This window comes from Myotis nattereri (assembly GCF_964212035.1).
Source record: "Myotis nattereri genome assembly, chromosome: 3".
Lineage (NCBI taxonomy): Eukaryota > Metazoa > Chordata > Mammalia > Chiroptera > Vespertilionidae > Myotis > Myotis nattereri.
In genome coordinates, this window is record NC_138077.1 from 168,539,977 (window position 1) to 168,566,227 (window position 26,251).

The 26,251-nt window shown below is 36.0% G+C and overlaps 1 protein-coding gene across 1 annotated transcript in view; it reads left to right on the top strand.

The window, feature by feature from the left end:
* DNAI4 (dynein axonemal intermediate chain 4) overlaps window positions 1-26,251 on the top strand; it is a 58,017-nt gene that overhangs the window by 14,043 nt on the left and 17,723 nt on the right. The window contains exons 5-11 of the mRNA XM_081087621.1: window positions 929-1,085; window positions 6,735-6,874; window positions 10,393-10,584; window positions 12,641-12,835; window positions 20,515-20,717; window positions 24,678-24,764; window positions 25,936-26,087. Coding sequence (XP_080943747.1) covers window positions 929-1,085; window positions 6,735-6,874; window positions 10,393-10,584; window positions 12,641-12,835; window positions 20,515-20,717; window positions 24,678-24,764; window positions 25,936-26,087 — 1,126 coding nt within the window. The remainder of the gene's footprint in view (window positions 1-928; window positions 1,086-6,734; window positions 6,875-10,392; window positions 10,585-12,640; window positions 12,836-20,514; window positions 20,718-24,677; window positions 24,765-25,935; window positions 26,088-26,251) is intronic.

A 26,251-nucleotide genomic window follows, 5' to 3' on the forward strand; every position in this document is an offset into this window, starting at 1 on the left:
GCCTTCCAGCTGCCGGCTGGGGCCTCCCTTCCCCAGCTGCTGGCTACCAGCTGGGGCCTTCCTTTGTTCCATGCTACCCCCTGGTGGTCAGCACACATCATAGCAAGCAATTGAACTCCTGGTCGAACTCCTGAGGGGACAATTTGCATATTAGGCATATATATATATATATATATATATATATATATATATATATATATATATATATATATAAAGTTTCAGGCAATTTCTCAATACAAGCAACATTCAGACAATGGTTGATACAGAGATCCAGGCAAAAATCAGCAATTAAGTAGAAGATTGACTAGACTCTTACTTTCCTGGAATTAGTGGAATTAATAACTTGAATTTTTTTTTTTAGATTATAAGAAAAGTTTTTTTCTTAGGCTCTGGGACTTCTTAAGAGGAGACTGAGCCTTAGTCTGTGGAATGTGTATACCCTTAAGTTTTGTTTTTCTAAAGCTATCCAAGTTTTACCCTTCCTAAACACTCATGGATTCCTGCTTCACACCCTGTTTTTAACAGAAAACATTGAACTCTGTGTAACCTATATACCTTGTCATGACTCTTCCAACTTCCCCAGTCCTGAGTGAAATTTTTTTAAAGGAACTTGGACCTCTGGCTAGCCTAGAAGCTTGAGGCCAACCTTTTTCAATATCTTATTTGCATGGATAATAAGCCTATTTTGATCCTATATTTAACCAGAACTTCCATTGGAGAGTCTTTAGCTCCTGGTAAAGATGATTAGAGGTGGGCTGTAATCTAAATCAAAAGACAACTGATAAAAAGGACAAAGAACAAAATGTTGTTGTAGATATAGACTAGAAATTTGCTTAGTTTCAAAGGAAGGTTGCATATTATGTTCCCAGTTATTTAATATACTATTTTAAAGGAGCAATTAGCAAATGATTTGTATTGTGCATTTTAGAGTTACAAATTCCGAAGAAAACAACCAGAAAAACTATAACCAAAGAAGAACTAAATAAGACTATAGACATACTACTTACCGAGACTGAAACAATGACATTGTTTAACCTACCAACAGTCATGATTTCTGTAGAAGCTGAAGAAGCTGAAAAAATACTGTATGTATGGTTCAACTGTTTATATTGATTCTATAATTTAAATGCAAATACAGAGTTTCTTACTATTTTTTAAAAAATACGTTTTTATTGATTTCAGAGAGAGGAAAGGAGAGAGAAAAAAACATCAATGATGAGAAAATCATCAATAGGTTACCTCCTGCATGCCCCCTACTAGGACTTAAGCCTGAAACCCAGGCATGTGCCCTGACTGGGAATCCAACTGTGACTTTCTGGTTCATAGGTTGACATTCAACCACTGAGCTACACCAGTTGAGTGGAGTTCTTATTCTTGTTTCTGTCCTTGGGGATTCCTGCATAAATACTGTGGTGTATGTGCCTGGTGAAATTATTTGTTACCCTATGTGTCCTATGAAATTATACTTAAAGTGTTTATACTGTATGCACTTAAGAACCCATGGCTTTACCATATTCACTAAAAAGTAGAGGAACTACTAAGATAAGTCATAAAAGAAATAAAGAAAGCTTCCAAGTGTCAATATAGGGTTTAATGATTTTTATGCATATATAAAGGACTGAGGAGACCAAGATGGTGGCGTAGGGTGTAGACCTGTGCGTGCTGCCTCCCACAACATCATTGAAACTACCAACTATAAGACAAACAACCACCATTCAGAACCATGGGGAAGTTGGCCCAGTGGAAGTTCTACAACTAGAAGGAAAGAATGAAGCGCAGTGAGACTGAGTAGGAGCTACAGAGGCACCAAGAACATAGGTACAGAGTTGCGCGTCAGGCGGACCGCAACTGGATGTGTGGTTTTTTTCAATCAGAAGGGGTTACGAACTCTCAAATTCACTGGGCTTGTCCGGGTCGGGTCTCTGAGGCCCCAGGCCTCACGGGGAGAAGCGGCACAGCCTTGCAGCAATCGGAAAGCGAGGGAGGCTCTTTTGCAAAGCTGCTCACCAGCACTAGGGAACGCGAAGTCCCTGAGTCCCAGAGAGGCGAGGAGCCGGGGAGGTGCCATTGCTATTTGCTCCAGCCTGGTGACTCCCTGAGACCCCGCCCTACCCAATTTACATCTCCATCCAAGCCTTGAAAGTGGCACAAAAAGACCCACCTGCGCCTTTGAAGCATAACCCAACAAATTGCAGACTTCAACTCCTCGCACCCATCAGAGATACACTCAAGAAGCAGACCCAGGAGAACCAAGATAGCGGCATAAGGTACAGACCTGTGTGTGCTGCCTCCCACAGCAACATCGAAACTACCAACTATAGGACAAAGAGCTATCATTCAGAACCATGGGAAAGCTGGCCCAGTGGAAGCTCTACAACTGGAAGGAAAGAAAGAAGAGCACTGAGACTGAGTAGGATGTGCAGAGGCACCAAGTACAGAGCCCAACCCAACAAACTGCAGATTTCAATTCCTCGCATCCAAAAGAGACACACTTAAGAAGCAGAACCAGGTTCGGAGGAAGCCGGAGCCGGACCAGGATGGGCCGGCGACATGGAACCGCTGTACCAGCAAACGCACAAGCAGGTCCACCAGTTCCAGTCTCACATGGGACGCTGGGAGACAGCAGACAAGCAGTCTGTGCACTTAGTAGAAAACGAAATCCAAGCAAGCATACCAGATATTCAGCTTCCAAGAACGCCTGGAGATATTTTCCAGCAAGGAGCAGCCCAACAAAGGACAGAATGCCAAACTTTGTGTTGTCCCGGTGAGGCCAGGATGCACTGGTGAGGTCGGGATGGCCCCGGTGAGGCCGGGATGGCCCCGGTGAAGTCAGAACACCCCTGGAGAGGTCGAGAGGGCCCCGGTGAGGTCGACACTGCCCCAGTGAGGTCAGGATGGCCCCAGTGAGGTTAAAATGGCCCCGGTGAGGTCGGGACAACCCCGGCGAGGTTGGGACGCCCCGGTGAGGTCGGGACGGCCCAGTGAGGTCGAGACGGCCCCAGTGAAGTCGGGACGGCCCCAGTGAAGTCGGGACGGCCCTGGTGAGGTCAGGACGGCCCCATTGAGGCTGAAACTGCCCCGGTGAGGTTGAAACGGCCCTGGTGAGGTCGGGACAACCCCACCAAGGTCAGGACAGCCCTGGTGAGGTTGAAATGGCCCCAGTGAGGTTGAGACAGCTCCGGTGAGGTCGGAACGGCCCCGGTGAGGTTGGGACAACCCCGGTGAGGTCGGGATGGCCCCGGTGAGATTGGGACAGCCCTGATGAGGTTGAAACTGCCCCGGTGAGGTAGGGACAGCCACAGTGAGGTCGGGACAGCCCCGGTGAGGTCAAAATGGCCCCAGTGAGGTCAGGACAGCCCCGGTGAGGCTGAAACGGCCCCGATGAGGTAGAGACGGCCCTGGTGAGTTCGGGATGGCCCAGGTGAGGCTGAAACGGCCCCGGTGAGGTTGAAACGGCCCCAGTGAGGTTGGAATGGCCCCGGTGAGGTTGAAACGGATAATAAAAACCAATATAAACTGATGAACAAAAATAGATGCAGAGGCAGAGCTGCATTGAACAGACTGTCAAACTACAGTGGGAAGCCTGGGAAGGGTTTGCGGGGGGGGCGTTAAGAGATCAACTGAAGGACTTATATGCATGCATATAAGAATAACGAATGGACACAAAACACTGGGGCGTAGGGGAGGCCGGGGGAAAGTCAAGGGGGGAGGGAAGGAGACATATGTAATACTCTTTGTAATACTTTAAGAAATAAAAATTATTTTAAAAAAGATAAAATAGAAAGGACTGACATTTTTATATTCAAAACTTAAGGGAATATCTGTTATGGGAAAATAATTAACATTACTATATTAGAGTAGATATTCCATTTCTCTTTATTAATGACTATAAATACACTGAGTGGCCAGATTATTATGACTGGCCAGATTGTTATGACCACCCCATCAGTACTTCATTGTCACTTCCAAAAATACTGAATATTGAAAACTTCCTAAGCAAATACTCTCGAGGTTTTATTATTATTATTATTTGCATAACTAATTCACTTCATTGTACTGATGGGGTGGTCATAATAATCTGGCTGGTCATAATAATCTGGCCACTCAGTGTAGATTACTAGTTTTTGCCTCATGTATGCTGAACCTCTGTTAGGTGCATACACATTCAGGATTGTTGCCTTTGAGGAATTAACCCCTTTATCACTATGTAATAACCAATCTTTATCTCTGACAAATTTCCTGGCTCTATGTTTGAAATTGACATAGTTACTACAAATAACTTATTAATGTAGTTATTCAGATTATTTAGCTTCAAATATAATTTGAATATGATGCAGACTACTAAAAAAATTCACTAAATTTATTTTGGAAATATTATTCTTACTCAAATATGAAATATTATAGTGTTGTTTGCATTATAAAATATAGTACAATTAAATCTTGAATAATATACTTTTAAAATTTCATATGACTTATGCAAAAGCTACCAGGACTGAAAAAAAGGAAAGAGAAAAATAACAAAGGAATAGATAAGTGATTTGAAATCAAAGAGTGAGAGATACTAGAAGCAAATGTTATATTAACTCATAGATCTAGACTCCACCAGTAAGTCTTGGGTCCCCAACAAATTGAAAAAGCTAAAAGAGAGATTTTTTTTATTAAGCTCAGACCCTTTAAAGGATCTTAATTATCTCCAGTGTTCTCAGGTCAGCAGGGTCTCCTAGCCACTATGATAAGCAAGCACAAGTCTTCTCTGAAGGAAAATATACCCATTTAGGCTCTTAAGATTTCTCAGATAAGGTTTGGTAAAAGCACAGTAAAGTCACAAAGATTACTAGTTGCTTTTTTAAAGCCATTATGAATGAGAGTTAAACTAAATAAAGAACCCTAGATCTAGACCCTAACCACTAATATATTCTATATTACCAGATAGAATATAAAATATCTGTGAAATATTTAAATAAAAGATAGAGTTAAAACATTATTAACATTAAGACACTATCAAAATGATTATTTATATTTGGAAAAACATCTAAAAAGTACTTTAAAGTATGTTTACCTAATTGTTGAAATTAAAAAGTAAATACTGACTTAATTCTTATAATTAAAATACACATTAAATTTAAATAGGCCATAATAGAATATAGATTTAATAAATTGGATATGAATACCATACAAAGATCTGGATAAATTATACAAATTAAAGTTTGTATAATATACAAAATAAAGTTTGTATAATATACAAAATAATGGGATATTAAGTATGAGAAATTTGAAAAGATATTGACAATAGAATAAAGGCCTAATGTATAGTTAGTCAGTTCCAAAAGGGTAGAATAAAAGGAATGGAGGAGAATTACTATGCAAAGAGAGTGGGTAAAGACTTACTGTTTAAAGACACCATTCTACTGAAAAAGGAATGCATTTTTAAAAAATCTAAAAAAAAAAAAAAAAAGGAACTGAGTGCATTGTACTGGTGTTGTATTGAATATATAAAAACAACAACAACAAATAGTGAAAGATTTTTAAAACAGAAGAAAAAAGAAATAGCATATCATCTACAGAGAAACAATTAAACTGAAAGCATTATTTGGAATAAAGAAGGTTACTTCATAATGACAGGAAGGTATAATAATTCTAAACTTGAATTTTCATAATAAAATAATCTCCAAAATATATGAAGCAAAAATTGGAAATTTGAAAAGTATCCTATTAAATTAAAATATTTAAACATACCTCTATTAATTATTGATAGGTCAACCAGATAAAAATTAGTATAGATGTAGAAAATTTGAACCAAAAATGTAATCTAATGGTTATACATAGAACTCTATATTCCACAATTGGAGAACACATACTCTTTCAGGCACACATGGAACATTTATAATAACCATCCATGCACAAGGCCATGAAACAGTTTCAAAAATTTCAAAGAAGTGGTATCATGCTAAATAAATTATCTAACCATAGTGGAATGAAGATAAAAATTAGTAACAGCCCTATCTGGTTTAGCTCAGTGGATAGAGTGTCGGCCCAAGGACTAAAGGGTCCCAGGTTTGATTCCAGCCAAGGGAACATACCTGGGTTGCAGATTCCATCGCCAGCCCTGGTCAGGCGCATGTTAGAGGCAACTAGTAGATGTGTCTCTCTCACATTGGCGTTTCTCTCTCTCAGTCTCTCCCCATCCCTTCCACTCTCTCTAAAAATCAATGGAAAGGTATCCTTGGGTGAGGATTAACAACAACAAAATTAATAACATAAATCTCAACTAAAACATAGACACACGTTTACATATACATTTGGAAGTTAACAAGTACATTTCCTAAATTCTTCCTGAATCTAAGGAAAAGTCATACTGGAAATTTAGGGAATACTCAGAACTTAATAATTATGAAAGTAATACTTACAGGATGTTACAAAAGTAAGTAGTACATTGAGGGAAATTTATATCTTTGTGTTTATGTCAAAGTTTATAAAATCTATGTGGAGATAGTCTTAACATATTTTGGGTGGGCAATGAAAGAAGTAGTGATGTTGGGAGGTACAGAATAAAAAACTTCTTTTTGTTAGTTTAATAAAAGGCAATCTCTTCCTCAGGAGATTTTTGATCTCTCACTTTTTGGTGCAATCCACATTAAGAAGGTAATTTTAAGAAAATGCATAATATAAAAAGATGATATGGGTAGTAATATTAATTTTTTATTAATGAGTTAAACGTACTTTATTTTTTATAGCCAGAGAAACAAGAATTATGAGAACCTTTGTAAAAATAGATTAGGCAATGACTTATATGTTGAAAGAATGATGCAGACTATTAATGGAGCACCAAAGAATAAAGATGTTCAATGTGACAGAATTATAAAGGAAAACAAAGGTAATTTATGTTTTATTCTGCTTGATAAACTATCATGTTTTCATATACATTCTATGAGTCTATCAATTAACAAGTAAATGTTAAAGTATATAAAGCAAAAACTGGGAATAATTTGGCTAAATCACAACAGTAACTGAGTACCGTAATATACAGCTTTCGGAATTTGACAACTAAGTTAACAAGTAATAAACATAGATATAGAAGATTTAAATAACATAATTATCATTTTTCATTTTTACACAAACTGTATCATAGAACTTTGTACTCTTCAAGTGTTTATGAAATGTTATAGAAACTAATTGTTTATGTTACAAAGAATATCATGTATAACTAATAACATTTAATATGAACCAGATACTATTCTAGGCCTTTTACACTATTTTAGGCCTTTAACCGGTTTAATTCTCACAACAACCTCAGGAAGTAGGTACTATTATTATTCCCCAGTTTATAGAGGAAGAAACAAGCAAAGAGAAGTTAACTAACTTGACCAACGTCACTCAGCTAGTACTGCAGACAAATGATACCCCTCAACAGTCTAGTTCTAGAGCCTGTTCTCTTAACTACTATCTTTTAATGTTTTTAAATTAACAACCCTGAGAACACTGCATAGTCCTAAATCTGTGAAGTGTTGCCAAAGGGGTAATTAGAAGAAAGGTTATAATCGTAATGGCCTTTGTAATTCAGCAAAACTATAAACTAGGTAGCTAGAAGGAAGAAAGCAATGCTAGGAGAATATCCAAGGGACTTCTAAGCACCTGGGGATGTTCAATTTTGTATGGCTGGTAAGTACCTGGTATTATTAATTTTTTCTTGACACTACACATATATGTGTTATACATTCTTCGGTGAATGGTATATATTTTACAATGAAAATTTTATTAAAATAATAAAAGACAATTTATACTAAAGAATTTGGATACAAACCGAGTAAATATTAAGGTTTTATAGATGTCTTCCTTCCCTGATTTTGTATGAAATTGAAGGAGATTTAGGAGTCAGAGAGATAGAAATCAAAATATTACCTTTATTATTGATAAAGTTAATTGAAAAATGTAGCCTTCAATCTGCAGCTAAGTGGGCTTGCTATTTCTTACCTCCAGAATAGAACTTAGCAATAGTGATTGGCACAACTAGCCAACTACAGACCTCCTGTGTAGAGGTGAGAACAGACCAGAATGAATGCTTTCTGTAAATGAGCAGGCCTAACAAGAGAATTCAGAAGTGACTGAACTGAAATTCCTTCTAAACTCTCCTACAGGATTAGTCATTTCTCTTTCCCTGGTAATGCATCAGTGAAGGACAAAGGCCAGAAGTGTTAATTTAGTGAAGTTTCTTCTGTAAAGATTCACAAAAAGTGAGGATTTTTTTCCCACTTAACAGTTATGTATGTAGTAATCTATAATAATACAAGTGTAATATGTTAATTAGACCAGACATCCTTCCAGACAACCTTCTGGACAGAGCCATGGCGATGGTGGCCAAGCCCCTTGCACGAATTTCGTGCATTGGGCCTCTAGTTTATAATAAAAGTGGCATTACAAATAAGTGGCTAATAGAATAAGTGTATTAGTGTTTCTGGCTAACTTTTGAAAATACAGTTAAATTTCATAACTTTGTAGATTTCATAAAGCCACTTTGTTTTCTATATATGATACTACAATAAAAAGTTTTTAATAAAAGTGTGTGATATGAACTCACTTTATTAAAATATACACATATTTGTTTACATACAAATACATTTATATGTGAATCTAGAAGGACATACACTGGAATGTTAGCAGTTATTATCACTGGGTGATGGACATGCAAGTCATATTTACCTTTTTTTTTCCTCCAAGTGACCATGTTTTCTTACTCAGATAAAAAGTAATTATTCTATAAATGTTATATAGCCAATTGCTACTCTTTTGTAGTTTGAATTAAACTAGTAGAAAGAAACTGTTATTAAATGTATAAAAACTATTTAGGCATATCTGAGATTCAAAAATGCTCAGAACATAGGTATAGGTGGGAATACTTTTTCTAATACTAGTTAACATAGCTTTCTTTAATAATATACAACAACATACAATTGGAAGGTTATAATTTATTATTCCATCTTGTCCATGATTTTATGGATGTGATTTGAAGTTTTCTATTTCTTAAATTTATTCAAATGAACAAGTATAATGATGGTATCCAAAGTAAAATTACCAATGTTATCTTCAAAGAAGAAACAATTGTAAATCACTCTAACATTTTACATTGCTCATTTATAATATGCACACTCATTTATATAGGAATTATTTTATTAGTGACCATATAACAATGTAATTCAACTTAAACTATCAGATAAAGGGGGGGGTTTAGGTAATTTAATATTCAAAGATGATTTCTTTCTATGATCTTTTATTTCATGAACATGGAAATTATTCCGCTTTCAATTCAGCAAAATAGACTAGGTATTTATTCTGTATATGATTTTGCTAATACTATTAAAATAAATTCAATAAGATAGAAATGTTATGAAATGTGAGTTAACATTCCTACTAATTGAAAACCTTGTTAAACCCTAGAGAGCCTTCATTTTTCATTATGAAAAAAGCTTCTAACAATGAAGTAGTTGCACTTATTAAGTCCAGATCCTGTTTTTATTTTCAGGGGGGAAATTCTTTATTAAATCCCTGTACTTTAAATGAAAGTTTAGCATGTAGGATATATTATTATTTGGTCACTGGTGAAATAATTGCTATATAAGCCTTTCATTTTTATATCAGCAACTAAGGGTTGGGAGCTTTTTTTTTTTTTGTAGACAGTGTTATATTTGCTCATTTGAATAAATATAAATAAGCAAAAAATTAAAAGAGAAATTCAAAACCCTACTACTCTACCAGCTCTGTGAGAACAGGGTCTGTCATTTTCTCAATATGTATGATCTTTTCAAATAAGTATATAGAAAATTTTTCTTGATAAAATGGAATTAGATGATTATAAATACAAAGTTCTGAGGAATATAACATCTTCTTACGTGTTAACCGTAGTAAAGGAATAGTAAACCTTGTTATAACATGACTAGAGGCCCGATGCTTGCCCTGGCCTGCCCTTGCAGCCCCAGCTTCGTCTGAAAGGTCATCCTGAAGGATGTCCGGAAGGTTGTTTGGCTGTCCAGTCTAAGTATCATATTACACTTTTATTATTATAAATTGTCTGGGCTCATGTCAACTGAGAGACTGTTGATCTTCTACTGTGCCAGTTTTGGATGAAGAGAAGGGAGGTGTGGGGATCAGAAAGGATGGTAAGGCTAATTTGGAGCTACCACTAAAGTATAGGTGCTGAGAGTGTGATGCCTAAGGATCTCTTAAGGTATCTTCATGATCTATTTTTTTTTATTTTTATCCACTTCCTGCCATTGTGGTTAAATGTTTTTCCCCCCTAGACAGTAGATATCTTAGATTTTGCTATGACTAGTTATGTGTAAACTAAAATATTAGAATTTTGGTTTATAGTAATTTTTACCTTGCTGTCTCTTTATTTAGGCATAATGTCTACTGCTTGGGATTTATATGATTCTTATACTCTGGAGCTTGCATCTTTACCAATAAAACAATCTACAGTTGACTCAAGCTGTAGAGGAAGTGTAAAACGATCTATAATTGAGTCGAGCAGTAAAGTCAGTGTACTTTCTAAAGATCAGGATCGAAGAGGGCCAGGAAGTACTATAGAAAAAAGTAAGATTTCAGTTTTTTGAATGAGGTTTTTCACATGACATTTTTAATAAATTCTTTTTTTTTAGCAGTTATAATATTTTCTTTCTGTATGGAACATGAAAAGTATTTTTGTGTCTATGCTCATGAGGGATATTGGTCTATATCTTCTTTTGTACTTTCTTTGTCTTGTTTTTTGAATCCTAATGTCATAAGTTGCATTAGAAATTTTCCTTTCCCTCCTATTTTCTGGAAGAGGTTGTGTAGAATTGGTGTTAATTCTTTAAATGTCTGGTGGAATTCTCCAGTAAAACCATCTGTGGCTAGAGATTTTTTGGGGGAGGCTGAGTGGGGGGGAGATGGAATTTACAATTCAATTTCATTAAATTTGCTGGCTTCTTCCACTTTATGTTTGGAATATATGTGGCAATAAGAATTCACAACGGTGTCATTCCTTGGATTCTGAGGAATCCATAGCTATCTAGGTGCTCTACCTTCCTTTTCCAAAGACTTTTAAAGCCTTCTCATGTTATATATATACTAGAGGCCCAGTGCATGAATTTGTGCACGGGTGGGGTCCCTCTGGGTGGCCTGCAGGGATAGGGCCGAAACCCACAATCCAATGCCACCTGTAGTTCGTACCTGCCACTCCCGCTCATCCCAGCCCCACTATGCCTGTGGCAAGCTCATGCCCAATCAGTCCTGATTGGGAGAGGCTCGCACTGCCACAGCAGCGCTCACCAGCCATGAGCATAGCGTCTGGCACCCTCCCAAGGAGAGTGGCCTGCAGGATCAGGCTAAAACTGGCTCTCCAACATCCTCTGAGGGGTCCTGGATTTCGAGAGGGCACAGGCCAGGCTGAGGAACCCCACTGGAGCACAATTGGGCTGAGAAGGGATCGCGGAAGGGCTCCAGGGCATATCCGGCCCATCTCGCCCAGTCCCAATCAGCTGGACCCCAGCAGCAAGCTCACCTACCCGTTGGAGCATCTGCCCCTGGTGGTCAGTGCACATCATAGTGAGCAGTTGAGCAGCCTTAGCCTATCATTAGCATATTACACTTTGATTGGTTGTTCAGTTGTTTTGCCATTTGGTCTATTTGCATATTATCCTTTTATTATATAGGCTATTCCAGGATTTTTAATTGCATTTAGCAGGAGGAACAGGCAAAAATATCTGGGCCATCTTTATTGAAGCAGGATTTCCCTTTATTTGTTTTTTAAAATAAAAGTCTGCTAAATAGTGTGCTAGGCAGACTAATACTTCCCCCTAAATGTATACATCCCAATACCTGGAATGTGTAAATACCTTACCTTACATGGCAGGAGAGACTTTCCAGATCTGATTAAATAAAGGTCTTCAAAGGAGAAGATGATCTTGCATTATCCGAGTGGGCTCCATCTAGTCCCATGTATGTTAAAGTGGAGGACCTTTCCTAGCTGTGGTCAGAGAGAGATGCAATGACAGAAGGTCAGAGAGATGTAATATTGCTGACTTTGAAGATGGGGGAAGGGTGTGGGTGGGTCCAAAGCTGGAAAAGACAAAGAAACAAATTCTCCTCTAGACTCTTCAGAAAGAGACAAAACCCTATTCACTTATTGGTTTTAGCTCAGTGAGAGCTGCATCCAAACCGCTAACCTACAGCACTCTAAGTTTGCATGTTTTTAATCCACTAAGTTTTTGATAATTTACTATAACATCAATAAAAAATTAACACAGCAGTGGTATAATATTCCTATAAAGCAACAATCAGATTGGACCTTTATCTGAAGACTGATTATCTTGTTTTAATTGGAATAAAAATGTATAGACATGAACGAAAATTACCTCATGAGGTTATCATTGCTTATCTTTTGAAAGCTAGTATACTTTTGAGTGATTGAGAATTCCAAAATGAGATAATATATGTATATCTTGCATGTGCTTGGTACATAAAAGTTATTCAACAAATGTCTCCTGAAGTTGTTGAATTCTGGAAGAAAACAAATAGTAATGACAAAATGTCATTTTTTAATATTTAGGATGAATCATCTAATATTATTTAGATTATTTTATCATTACATTATGTTTGCATTTTACAGATAGTGACGCTAGTTCTATAATGGAAATAGAAAATGCAATTCTGGCTAAAATGCATGATGAAGAAGAAGACCACTCAGAAGCAATATTCAAATCCGAAAAGTTTCACCAGGACTTATTTTTTATGGAACGAGTTCTAATGGAGAATGTATTTCAGCCCAAACTTGCAGCTTATCGTCAGCTTCCTATTTTAAAAGGTATTTTAAAAATAAAATTTAAACAAACTCAACTATTTTTATAAATTAAATGGTGTTATTCTAAGTTTAATACTGACTGGGTTATCACTTATCAGAAGATGTGTTTATATAGCTTTCAGCAGTAAAAATGCAAGTAACAGAACTCAGACTAAAGGGCCCACAGCAAGTCGTAGTTCCTTAGATTTAAAAACTCGTAAGCATTTGTGGCTCCCTTTGCCCTGCATTAGATATTCTCTCATATTCAAATTTCTTTTGCCATTGCCTTTTATACCTCCCAGGTTCTGGCTTTTATGACCTCTTCCTAATTTTATTGCAGGGTCATTCTTCCTATTCTCATTGCTACAAATTCCATCTCACATGTTCTCAAATATTTGGAAGGATTTTAGAGATTATCTAATTTAACCTTACAATACTTGAATGAACAAAATAAAGGCTATAGGAACTTTATAAGGTTACATAGTCTATGACAAAGCTAGGCCTTCAACCAAGATCTTTTGATTCCATTCCAATTGTTTTTTCTTTCTACCATTCTGACATGCTGATGTATCATAAACACAGGTTTGAACATGGCATTTAACTGCTAAAAAAATTCAGAACCTTCCCATGGTCTAGCATAAATTACAAACTTCATATGTATCATACAAAGATACTGCAATATGGCCACAGACTATTTCATCTCATGGTATGACTTTGGAGACCCTAAATGTTAGCCATTTTATACTTATCTGACAATTTGCAAACAAAACCTGAACATTCCTGCCTTACCTTTAGTTGTACTATGTTTGTCAGTCCACCCTTGTATCCATCACATCTTTGCCTATTGTATTCCCATCTTTCATGAATGCATTAGAGCTAACTGCTTCATGAAATCTTTCTTGCTCTTTCAAGTCAAAATCAAATTTCTATATGCCTACATCAAAAAGTCAGGTTACAAAATAGCATGTGTGAGAAATGGTTGTAAACCTTTTGCTTACATATATCCAAGAATATTAAAAAACTATGTCCTTTCTTTCATATCAGGTTGATACTTAACATTTTCATAACATACATAAACTTTTAATCCTATATTTAAAGAGTTATAAGGTTGAAATTTACTTTATACTGTGCATTTTGACATTTTAAAAACAAAACTGTTGATAGATCACTTCTTTAAATACACCTAAGAAATAAAAATACCATAGAAAAATTTTTAATGAGGTAAGATTTACACACAATGAAATACACATATTTTAACTGTGTAGTTTGATACATTTTGAAAATATATAAGCCCCCAAGAAACCAGAAATACCAATCAGAAAGGATATATGCACCCCTATGTTCATAGCAGCACAATTTACCATAGTTAAGATTTGGAAACAGCTTAAGTGCCCATCAGCAAATGAGTGGATTAGAAAACTGTGGTACATCTATACAATGGAATACTATGCTGTGGTAAAAAAGAAGGAATTCTTACCATTTGCAACAGTGGACCTGGAGAGCATTATGCTAAGCGAAATAAGCCAGTCAGAGAAAGATAAATATCACATGATGTCACTCATTTGTGGAATATAATGAACAACATAAACTGATAAATAAAAACAGCTCTAGAGACAGAAGCATCCAACAGACCATCAAACCTCAGAGGGAAGGTAGGGGAGGGTGGGGGTAAGGGACAGTGATAAACCAAAGGACTTGTATGCATGCATATAGGCCTAACCAATGGACACAGACACCAGGGTGGTGAGGGCATGAGTGGGGGACAGTGGGGGGGGGCAATGGGATGATAAGGACACATATGTAATGCCTTAATCAATAAAGAAATAAAAAGTTCCCTTGTGTGGTTTACCAGTTACAGTTTACCCCCTCTCCCCCATAGAAAGCATTCACCTGATTTCTCTCACTACTGATTAGCTGTTTTGGTATATCATATAAGTGGGTTCCTACAGTAAGTATTCTTTGGTGTCGGGCTTTTTTCATTCAACATAATGTTTTTGAGATTCATCTAGGTTGATGTGTATATAAGTAGTTTATTTTTTTCCCAAGTACTGTTCCATTTTATGAAAACACCATCATGATGTGTATATTCATTCATCTGTTGATGGGTACCTAGACTGTTTCCAGTTTTGAACTCTTATGGGTAAAGCTGCTATGATCATTGTTGTGTGTATTTTTGTGGACATGTTTTCATTTCTCTTGGGTAATTACCTAGAGATGAAATTGTTAGATCACTGGGTAGAATTATGTTTAATTTTTTTAAAAAACTGAAAAATACCTTCCCACAGTACTTGTACCATCTTACAACCCACAAGCAATATAAGAGTACCGGTTGCATTATATTCTTGATAACACCTGATGTTGGCAATCTTTTTAATGCCCTAAAGGTAGTCATATTAAGTACTTTTCTTGGGCTTTTTTTTTTTTGGTCATTTGTATATCTTATTTTGTGTTATGTTTGATCAAGTCCTTTACCTACTTTAAAAATTTTTATTAATATATTTTTACTTTCAATTTTATTCTGTGCCTACTTTAATATATATATTATATATAATACAATAATATATATAATATTAATATATATTAATATATATAAATATTATATATATATTATAGATATATTATATATTTATTATATATATAATTTATTTCAGAGATGAAGGGAGAGAGAAAGAGATAAAAACATCAATGATGGAGAGAATCATTGACCAGTTGCCTCCTGCACGCCCCATACTGGGGATTGAGCCCACAACCCAGGCATGTGCCCTGACCTGGAATCTAACTGTGACTGCCTGGTTCATAGGTCAATGCTTAACCACTGAGCAACACCAGCTGAGCATATTTTCTGCCCACTTTAAAATTGAGGTTTTATTTTAAAATCAAGTTGTCAGAACGTATTTTTCTATGTTTTGGATCCAAGCTCTCCCCCCCCTCCCCCTTTAAGAGAGAAAGGAAGGGAGAGGAGTGGGAGAGAGAGACACACACACATTGATGTGAGAGTGAAACACTGATCTGTTGCCACCTGCACACATCAAACCTGCAGTCTGGGTATGTGCCCTGACTGGGAATCAAATCTGCCACTTATTGGTGAACAGGACAATCCTCCAACCAACTGAGCCACACTGGCTAGGCTGGATACAAACTCTTTGAAAGATACATGTATTGCAACTATCTTCTCTAAGCCTATGGCTTGCCAATATATTTGTCTTTTGATGAATTTTTTTTATTTCGATGAGGTCTTCTCTTTCAGCTTTTTCTTTTGTAGTTAATGTTTTTCATGTCCTCTCCAAGAAATCTTTGCCTGTCCCAAGTTTGCAAATATCTTTAACTTGTTCCTGGACTTAGAGGGCGAGATTCAATATTTCACTGTTAAATTTGAATTAAAGTTGTTTGTAGATGCACTTTATTGATTTGAGGAAATTTCCTTCTCCTTCTAGTTTGCAAGACATTTTTAAAGATAAGTGGGTGTTGGATTTTGTCCAAATTTTTTTCTAATTAATTAAAATGGTTATATAAATTTCCTACTTTAATTTGTCAATGTAGCCAGTTACATTGCTTGATTTCAAATGCTAAAACAAATTGAATCACTATGGTTAAGCCTCACTTGGTTATGTTGTATTTTCCTTTTTATATGTTGTTATATTCAATTTTTAAATATTCTCTTAAGAATTTTGCACTGAGTTCATGTAGCATATTTCTTTTGCAATGTTTTCCTCCTATAAATCCCTTGACGGGTTTTTGCATCAGTGTTATGATAGACATATAAAATGAGTTTTGGAAGTCTTCTCTCATTCTCTATATTCCAAAAAAAATGTGTATTGCTTCTTCTTTAATTGCTTGATAAAATTTACCAGTGAACCCATCTGGAACGTAATTTTTTTTGACAGATATAGGGTTATTCAGATATTCTATTCCTATCTGTGTCAGTTTTGGTAAATTGTGTTTATGTGGTTGAAGTTATTTGCATAAAGCTATTAATAATATCCTCTCCTCAAATTCTTTCTAATATTTGTAGCTGTAGGCTTTATAGTGATATCATCTATTTAACTTTTTATATTCATTTGTGAATTTTCTTCTCCTTTTTTATTAGTCTAGTTGTCCAGTTTTTTAAGATAGAAAGTTTGTCATTGATTTCACACATTTTTTCTTATCTAAGACAGGCATTTTACATTATAAATTTACCTGTAAGTACTATATTAGCTATATCTCACAAATTTTGATATCTTGTGTTTCATTATTATTCAGTTAACTTTCTATTTCTTATGTGGGTTTTCTTGACCAATAGGTTAGTTTGAGGTGTGTCTTTTTATTTTTAAGGTTTTAGTAATTTTTAAACTACCCTTTCTTTTTTAAAAATTCTCATTTGAGGATACTTTTCCATTGGTTTTTGAGAGCGTGAAAGGGAGAGGGAAAGACAGAAATATCGATGTGAGAGAAACACATTGATTGGTGCCTCTTGCATGAGTCCCAACCAGGGCCTGGGCCGGGGAGGAGTCTGCAACCAAGGTACATGTCCTTGACCGGAATCAAACCTAGGACCCTTTGGTATGCAGGCTGATGCTCTATCCACTGAGCCAAACTGGCTAGAGCTAAACTATTTTTTCCTATTGAATTCTAATTTAACATTCTGTGGTGGTCAGGGAACATATTCCATATGATTTCTATCCTTTGAAATTTATCGAAACTTGTTTTATGGCCCAGCATATGGTGACTGTTTTATACTCAAGAAGATTTTATATTCTGTTGTTATTTGGTATGGTATTTTTAAAATGTTAATTTTGTCAAATTGTTGATAGTATTTTCAATTTTTATCTTTATTGACTTTTAAAAAATATATTTTTTATTGTTGATAGTATTACAGATGTCTCCCATCCTCCCCTTTATTGATGTTTTGTTGACCCTTTCTATCAATTAATGTGAGAGTAATATTTAAATCTCTAGTTAGGATTATAAATTTGTTTATATTTCCCTTTAAGTTTATTAATTTTGCTCTACATATTTGAGAGCTTTGTTATCAGGTACATTCAATCTTAAAAGTATTCTGCCTTATGGATGCTACCCTTTTTACAAATCATTATTTATACTTTCATGATTAGGAAATGCCCGTACTTATTCTGGTAATACTCTGTCTTGAAGCCTAATTTGTATAACATTAATATAGCCTCACTAACTTTCTTATCCTTATTATTTGCATTATCCTTATTCCTTTTACTTATAACATTTTTATTTTTATGTTTAACCTGTGTCTACTATAAACAATATATAGTTTGGTCTTTATTTTGTTACTCAGTCTAACATTCTGCCTTTGTGCATTTTTATCTGTGCCTCCTCAGCTAGACTGCTGTGTTTTGCTCCACTCACTTCCCAGCACGTGGTGAGGTAATGGTCCCAGGCTGAAAGTGTGCCTGACCCTGGTGTTCACAGCTGTGCAATGCCTATTGTTTAATGCCTGAAAACAGTTACCTCATATTTCAAGTACAGTTTTATATTCATTTATGGCAGGAGGGCAAGTTTAATACAGTCTGCCCATAACAACTGGAAGCTTATCACAGCCATGTGGAACCCATCATTGACCATTTTCAAAAGATGAAACAGTACTTTTACTTTTGGTTATGATGTAGATAATTAAGAGACCACAGGGCATAGAGATGAATTGTAGCAAAGTATGTAGTTTTGCTACTTGATGACACACAGATATAGATAAGAGTTCAGAGAGTCTGAGATGACTGGAATTGGTGGGATAAAGAATCAGGCAGGAGGAAGCTATGAAGAGGAAAAAAAATGCATAAGTCTACCATAGAGTCTTTGCCTGAAACAAAAACTGTGCATGTTGGGGTAAAATTGAGGAAAGTAAAGAACAACCACTAGGAGCTATAAAATGAACAAGTGTCAGAGTTTGCTCTGGTCTGGGGGATATTTGAGTTCTGACTGGCCAGAGGTAGAGACCTTATTGCACACCTGGGGTGTTCAGTACATATGCAGAAGAGCTACACCTTAAAAGTAGGGTTAGACTAACCCTAAAGTCTAGTTTAGGACCACCATCCCCCAACAGACAACCCTTTACAAAAAACTTTTTAAAAAATCAAGCTAATACGAAAGTAAGTTAACTGCTTTTCAAAACAAATGGAACACTGTATAAAGGAAGAAAGCGCAACCCAGACTTCCAATACGGTAACATTTACAATGTACAATATTCAGCAAAAAAAATAAATAAATAAATAAATAAGACTAGTTGCATGAAGAAGCAGTAACATATAAGCCACACTATAAGAAAACTCAGTCAACAAGAACATGAAAAAGTGGCCAAGATGATGGAAAAGCAGGCAAGGACTTTTAAATGGCTATTATACCCAGAATAGGCAATACAGTATTGAAGGAGAAAAACAAAGTCAGAAGACTGGCACTACTGGACTTCAAGACTTACTATATAGCTATAGTAGTTAAGACAGTGATTATTGGTGAAAGAATAGACACAAAGATCAATAGAACAGAATGGAGAGCCCAGAAATACATATACATGAATATAGTCAATTGATCTTTGATAAAGGAGGAAAGAATGCAATGAAAAAACGATATGCCGAGACCGGTTAGGCTCAGTGGATAGAGCGTCGGCCTGCGGACTGAAGGGTCCCAGGTTCGATTCCGGTCAAGGGCATGTACCTGGGTTGCGGGCATATCCCCAGTAGGAGATGTGCAGGAGGCAGCTGATCGATGTTTCTCTCTCATCGATGTTTCTAACTATCTCTCTCCCTTCCTCTCTGTAGAAAATCAATAAAATATATATTTAAAAAAAAGAAAAAATGATAGTCTTTTCAACAAATAGTAGTGTAACAGTTGGACATTTACACGCAAAATAAAGAATCTAGATACCCAAAAGTTAACTCAAAATGGATCATAGATCACAATGTAAAATGCAAAACCATGAAACTTGTACAAGATGACACAGGAGTATGACCTTGAGTATGATGATGATTTTTTTTCCTTATTTAACACCAAGAAATAAGAAAAAAGTGGGTACTAATATCAACACAAAAAACTGTAGGGTTAGTCTAACCCTTCTGTTAACACATAGATGTTTATAACAGTTTTATTGATATACTTTTACCCAGCCCTTCTTACAACCATAAAAGAGGCACAGTGCCTAATGGACCTCTTTGCATTTTGGAGGCAGTGTATTCCTCATTTGGATGTGCTCCTCTGCCTTATTTGTTGAGTTACCTGAAAAGCTGCTAGTTTTGAGGTGTGTCCAGAAGAATAGGAGATTTTGCAACAGGGCCAGGCAGAACTATTCAAGGTACCCTGTCATTTGGGGGTACCTTGATCCAGCAGATCCAATGGTGCTTGTAGTGTTGGTAGTAGATAGAGATGCTGTTTGGAGCTTTTGGCAGGGTCCTATAGATTAGAAGAAGACAATCTTATTTTTAAAAAAATATATACTTATTATTGATTTCAGAGAGGGAGAGGGAGAGGGAGAGAGAGAGAGAGAGAGAGAGAGAGAGAGAGAGAGAGAGAGAGAGAAGCATCAATGATGAGAGTGAATCATTGATAGGTTGCCTCCTGCATGCCCCACAATGGGGATTGAGCCGGAAACCCAGGCATATGCCCTAACCAGCAATAGAATCCATGACCTCCTGTTTCATAGGTAGACGCTCAACCACTAAGTTACACTGGCCAGGCGATAATCTTTTTATTTGATTTAATTTTAGAACCAAAACCTGAAGGGCCTAAAGACCTTTCAGAAGGTAAAAAACGTGAAGAGGTAGGAGAGAAGAAGGAAGAGGAAGAAGACATAGAAATAGGTGAAGAACAATCAACAATACCAGCCAATTTGGAACGACTTTGGTCCTTTTCCTGTGACTTAACCAAAGGTCTTAATGTGAGCAGCCTCGCCTGGAATAAAACAAATCCAGTAAGTTATCTAATATTTTAACAATTCCATCTCTAGCATTTAAGGGAAATTGTCAAGTCCTAATGAATATTTTTTTAATTTAAGCAAGTATTTAAATAAACATAACCCCTAGTTTTAAAATGCCTCTAAAGAAAATTCATGATTCAAAATGAAAAACGCATATAATTATGAAAAATTTTTTCTCTTTTAATATAAATACATTATCATTTTTATCTTTATATATATCTATATTGATTGTTTGATTGATTTCAGAGAGGAAGGGAGAGAGAGATAGAAACATCAATGATGAGAGAGAATCATTGATTGGCTGCCTCCTGCACGCCCCCTACTGGGGATTGAGCCTGCAACCTGGGCATGTGTCCTTGATGGGAATCAAACCTGAAAACCATCAGTCCTCAGGCTGTCGCTCGATCTACTGAGCCAAACCAGTTAGGGCACCATTTTTATCTTTTTTTTTTTTAATATATATTTTATTGATTTTTTACAGAGAGGAAGGGAGAGAGACAGAGAGCTAGAAACATCGATGAGAGAGAAACATCGATCAACTGCCTCCTGCACATCTCCCACTGGGGATGTGCCCGCAACCCAGGTACATGCCCTTGACCGGAATCGAACCAGGGACCTCTCAGTCCGCAGGCCGACGCTCTATCCACTGAGCCAAACCGGTTTCAGCCATTTTTATCTTAATAGATGTACTTGAGACACTCTCTGAATCCATATCAGATATTGAGAAATGAAGTAGAATATAGTATATATTCGATTTATTTCAACATTTACTAAACTCAGGTATCCAGATTTGTATTTTTATTTTACTTGTATTGATACAAAAACTCTGTGAGTTAGGCTTCATGATGTTGATGAGGAAATTGAAGCACAGAAAGGATAAACAACTTGCCCAAAGTTGTACAATATAAGTAAAACAGCTGGAGTTCAAACCCAAACATCTACCTCCAGGTTTCTTCCTTTTAAGTACTAATTGCTAAAAATCATCCTGAGAAAGACCATTCATTCATTAAATGAATCATCAAATTGGGGGATGGCTCATTTACTTGTAAAAAAGAAATGATTATAGAGTAAGGATACTTATTTTCTCTTGGGGTTTATAAACTGCTTCTGAAGACATGATTCTCAACTAGTTATTCCAAAATGCTTTTATGTAATGGCAATAAACATTTAGTGTATTTTTAAAGTGATCAAAACTAATTTATTGGTTTAAGTTGTATTGTATTATGTATGATTAAGAATTAGCCTTATTATTTTATTGCCACATCTTTTAAGATGCTATGTGCAAATATGATAGTTGTTATGGTTATTAAAAAACAGAAGTTCTATAATCATTTTTGTTGAAGACTAAATAACACTGTAAAATATATATATTTTTATTGATTTCAGAGAGGAAGGAAGAGGGAGAGAGAGATAGAAACATCAATAATGAGAGAGAATCATTGATCGGCTGCCTCCTGCACGCCCACCACTGGGTATCAAGCCTGCAACTCGAGCATTTGCCCTGACCAGGAATGGAACCATGACCCCCTGGTTCATAGTTCGACACTCAGCCATGGAGCCACACTGGCTGGGCTGTATAAGATTTTTAATAAAATAAAATCCTTTTAATTTGGATTTGTCATTGTAACACTATATTTGAGAACATCTCATAGATAAGTGAGATTCAATAAATCAATAATAACTGTAATAAACACATATGAATTCTATTTAGAAACTGAATACACTAACATTTTATTTTATTGAATTTATTGTGGTGACAATGATTTATAAAATTATATAGACTTCAAGTGTACAATTCTATAATACATTATTCTGTATATTGTATTGTTTGTTCACCACCCCAAATCAAGTCTCTTTATCACCATTTACCCCTCTTTACCTTTTCTACCTCCCTCCACCCCCCATTTTCTCATATTGTTTTTTCTTAACCTCTTCACCTTTTTCACCCAGGCCTCTCCCACTGCCCCCCACAACCTCCATCCCCTCTGACAGCATTCAGTCTGTTCTTCGTATCTATGAATCTGTTTCTATTTTTTTGTTTTATGTATTTTGATCATTAGATTTCACATATAAGTAAAATCATATGGTACTTGTCTTTTCCTGACTGGCTTATTTCACTTGGCATTATACTTGCCAGGCCCATCCATGCTGTTGCAAAGGGTAAGCCTTTCTTCTTTTTAATGGCCAACTTGTACTCCATTGTGTAAATATACCACAGCTTTTTAATCCACTCATCTACTGATGGACACGTGGGCTGCTTCCAAATCTTGGCTTTTGCAAATAATACTGCAATGAACATAAAGGTGCATATATTCTTTCAAATCAGTGTTTCAAGTGTATTTGGACACATTCCCAGGAGTGGAATTGCAGGGTCATATGGCAGTCTGATTTTTACTTTTTTGAGGAAACTTCAGACTGCTTTCCATAGTGGCTGCACCAATCTGCATTCCCACCATCAGTGTGCAAAGGTTTCCTTTTCTCCACATCCTCACCAGCAATTGTTTGCTGATTTATTGATGACAGCCATTCTGACAGGTTTAAGGTGATTTCTCATTGTGGTTATAATCTGCAGTTATATCTCTGATGATTATATTGATGCTGAGCATCTTTTCATATGTCCGTTGATCATCTGTATGTCCTCTTTGGAGAAGTGCATATTAAGCTCATTTGCCCATTTTTTAATTTGATTGTCTGTATTTTTGGTGTTGAGTTTTAGAAGTTGTTTACAAATTTTGAATATTAATCCTTTATCAGATGTATCATTGGTGAATATGTTCTCCCATTCAGTGGGTTGTCTTCATTTTGCAAGAGTGAAACATCGATTGGCTGCCTCTTGTGTGCCCCCTACTGGGGATCAAACCTGCAGCCTGGGCATGTGCCCTGTCCAGAAATCAACTGGCAACCCTTTGGTGCATGGGATGTACCCAACCAACTTAGCCACACTGGCCAGGGCAATCATTAACTTTTGTCTGTTTATACTTACATAAGCATGTCTTGAAATGACCTGCTTTACTCATCAACTCAGGCTGCTATCATAAAATACCATAGGCTGGGTGGCGTAAATGATAGAAATTTGTTTTCTCACAGTTCTGGATGTTAGGAAGTCCAGAATCAAGGTGCCAGCTGATTTGTTCCTGGGAAGCCTCTCTTCCTGACTTGCAGATGTCTGTGTCCTCATATGGTAGAGAGGACTCTGCTGTGTCTTTCTCTTTATAAAGGCCATTGATTTTACAAGATTAGGACCCCACCCTTATGACCTCATGTTACCATAATTGCCTCCTAAAAGCCCTGTCCTTAAATATAATCACATTGGGGATTATGCGTTTTACATATGAATTTTGAGGGAGGAGACACATCATTTTATGATACCTGTCTTTACCTTAAATATCTTTATTTTACACTTAGAATGATTTGGTCATTCTAAAAAACCCAAGGGATATTATAATGTAATAATGCAGTTTTGGAAGATTATCTCAATACTAGAGGCCTGATGTGTGAAAATTCGTGCAAGAGTAGACCTTCCTTCCCCTGGCTGCCAGCACCGGGTTCCCTCTGGCACCTGTGACCTGGGCTTCCCTCCTCTGGCCGCCGGCAGGCACCCGGGACCTGTGCTGGCTTCCCTCCTGCCCCAGCTTCATCAGGAAGGCCATCCGGAAGACGTCCAGTCTAATTAGCATATTATCCTTTTATTATTATAGATGTAAAGGAACTTGTTAGCAATTCATTCTTTGGGGGTACTTATTGTTTAATCTGAAAATTTGATTATCATTATAATTTTGCTTAGGAAGATGAAGGTGTAAAGTAAAATAGAGGGTATACTAGTATTTAGAAAAAGTCTTAATTGAAATGTTTTATCACTATTATAAACACAGTTCATTAATATGCATCTTTGTACATTTGCAAATATTTATATGTCACCCTCTCTTATATTAAATGCAATTTTCTGATTTTCAGGACCTTTTGGCTGTTGGCTATGGGCATTTTGGATTTAAAGAGCAAAAAAAAGGATTGGCTTGCTGCTGGTCAATAAAGAATCCCATGGTAACCCAAACAGGATGAAGACCCACTTTTATTTAATTAAATGTTGACATGATTATAAAGCAGATAGTTGTTCAAGCAAGCCATTTTTTTTTTTTTGGTTTAAGTACATAATAATTAAAATTTGTTCTTTTTGATATAGGTTAAAGTAAATTAATTTACAAGTTCATTCAATAAATATTTATTGAGCATATACTATGTACTGTTATATCTGTTGATCCAGAGTTGAACCATTATTGTTTATCACGGCTAATTACAAAGAATGAATTTGCAAAAAAAAAAAAAATCCTTTGAAAATTACATTTCATTTAATACTGGGTTGTTTCTTAATATATGAATAACTCCTTATCACCCTATAAGATAGATTTCTGTTATCCTCAACTGATATAAAATAGGTTAATATGACCATCTTATTGCCATGAACTTTTCAAAGAGAATAAATAAGAATCAACCATTTGTGTGTGTGCATGTGTGTGTGCTAAATAGCCCCAGTCAATTTGTTACTTTATAGCTTTACATTTAGTTTTAATTCACAACTGAAATGTAAAGTAAAAAACTTAGAAAAGGATCAGAAGATCATATGAAAATAGAGTTTTTATAAATATTCCCACTTTTGTTAGAAAGATGGGTTTATATAGCATAAAAGAAAGGAAGAAGCAATTTTAAACAGGTAGAAGGATTGATATAAGATTCATCATCAGTAGGCTGTCTTCTTTTCCAATAGGGTGTTAAAAACAAGAAAGTATTTAGATTAGACATTGAAACAAACCAATAAAATGCTTGACAGAATTTTAGGAAAGTACCTTAGTGAGTTTGGAGCAGATAGGAACACATATGTTAGGTCATTTGTTTGGAGCCCATTATTGTTTCTTTAAGAATGTAGTCCTATATTGATCAAACAAATACTATTGAAAAGTTGCCAATATATGGTCATTATTGTAGAAGCCCATCTTGTATTTCTTAAAATTATTGAGCTCTGAGAATTCATCAAAGGGAGGGAAAGGAGGTTTTGTTCTCATCTGTACTGCAACTTAGGAAGAGAAAAGTAACTTAATGTAGACTAACTCTTCTCACATCCCCATTGGCACTAGACTACACTTTAGCCATCATCAGACCCTACCTACCGTGGTGTACAAAACCAACTTTAACATGTAATATAGTATTTTTGTTTCAGTGGCCAGAACGTATTTATCAGAGTCCATATGGAGTTACTGCTGTGGATTTTTCCATTGGAACTCCTAATCTTTTAGCAGTTGGCTATCACAATGGCACCATTGCGGTTTATAATGTACAGAGCAATGTTAATGTTCCAGTTCTGGATAGCAGGTGAGGATCCAAGAATTAGATAAATGTAGAATATATGCTTATTTAGAGAGAAGTAAAAATTTAATGTTATTTGGTCTTGAGTGAATGTTTACATTGTTACTGAGAATGGTACCATTATTTTTCAAACATTTAATAATTTCTCCTATTTTCTCTCCAGCTGGAAT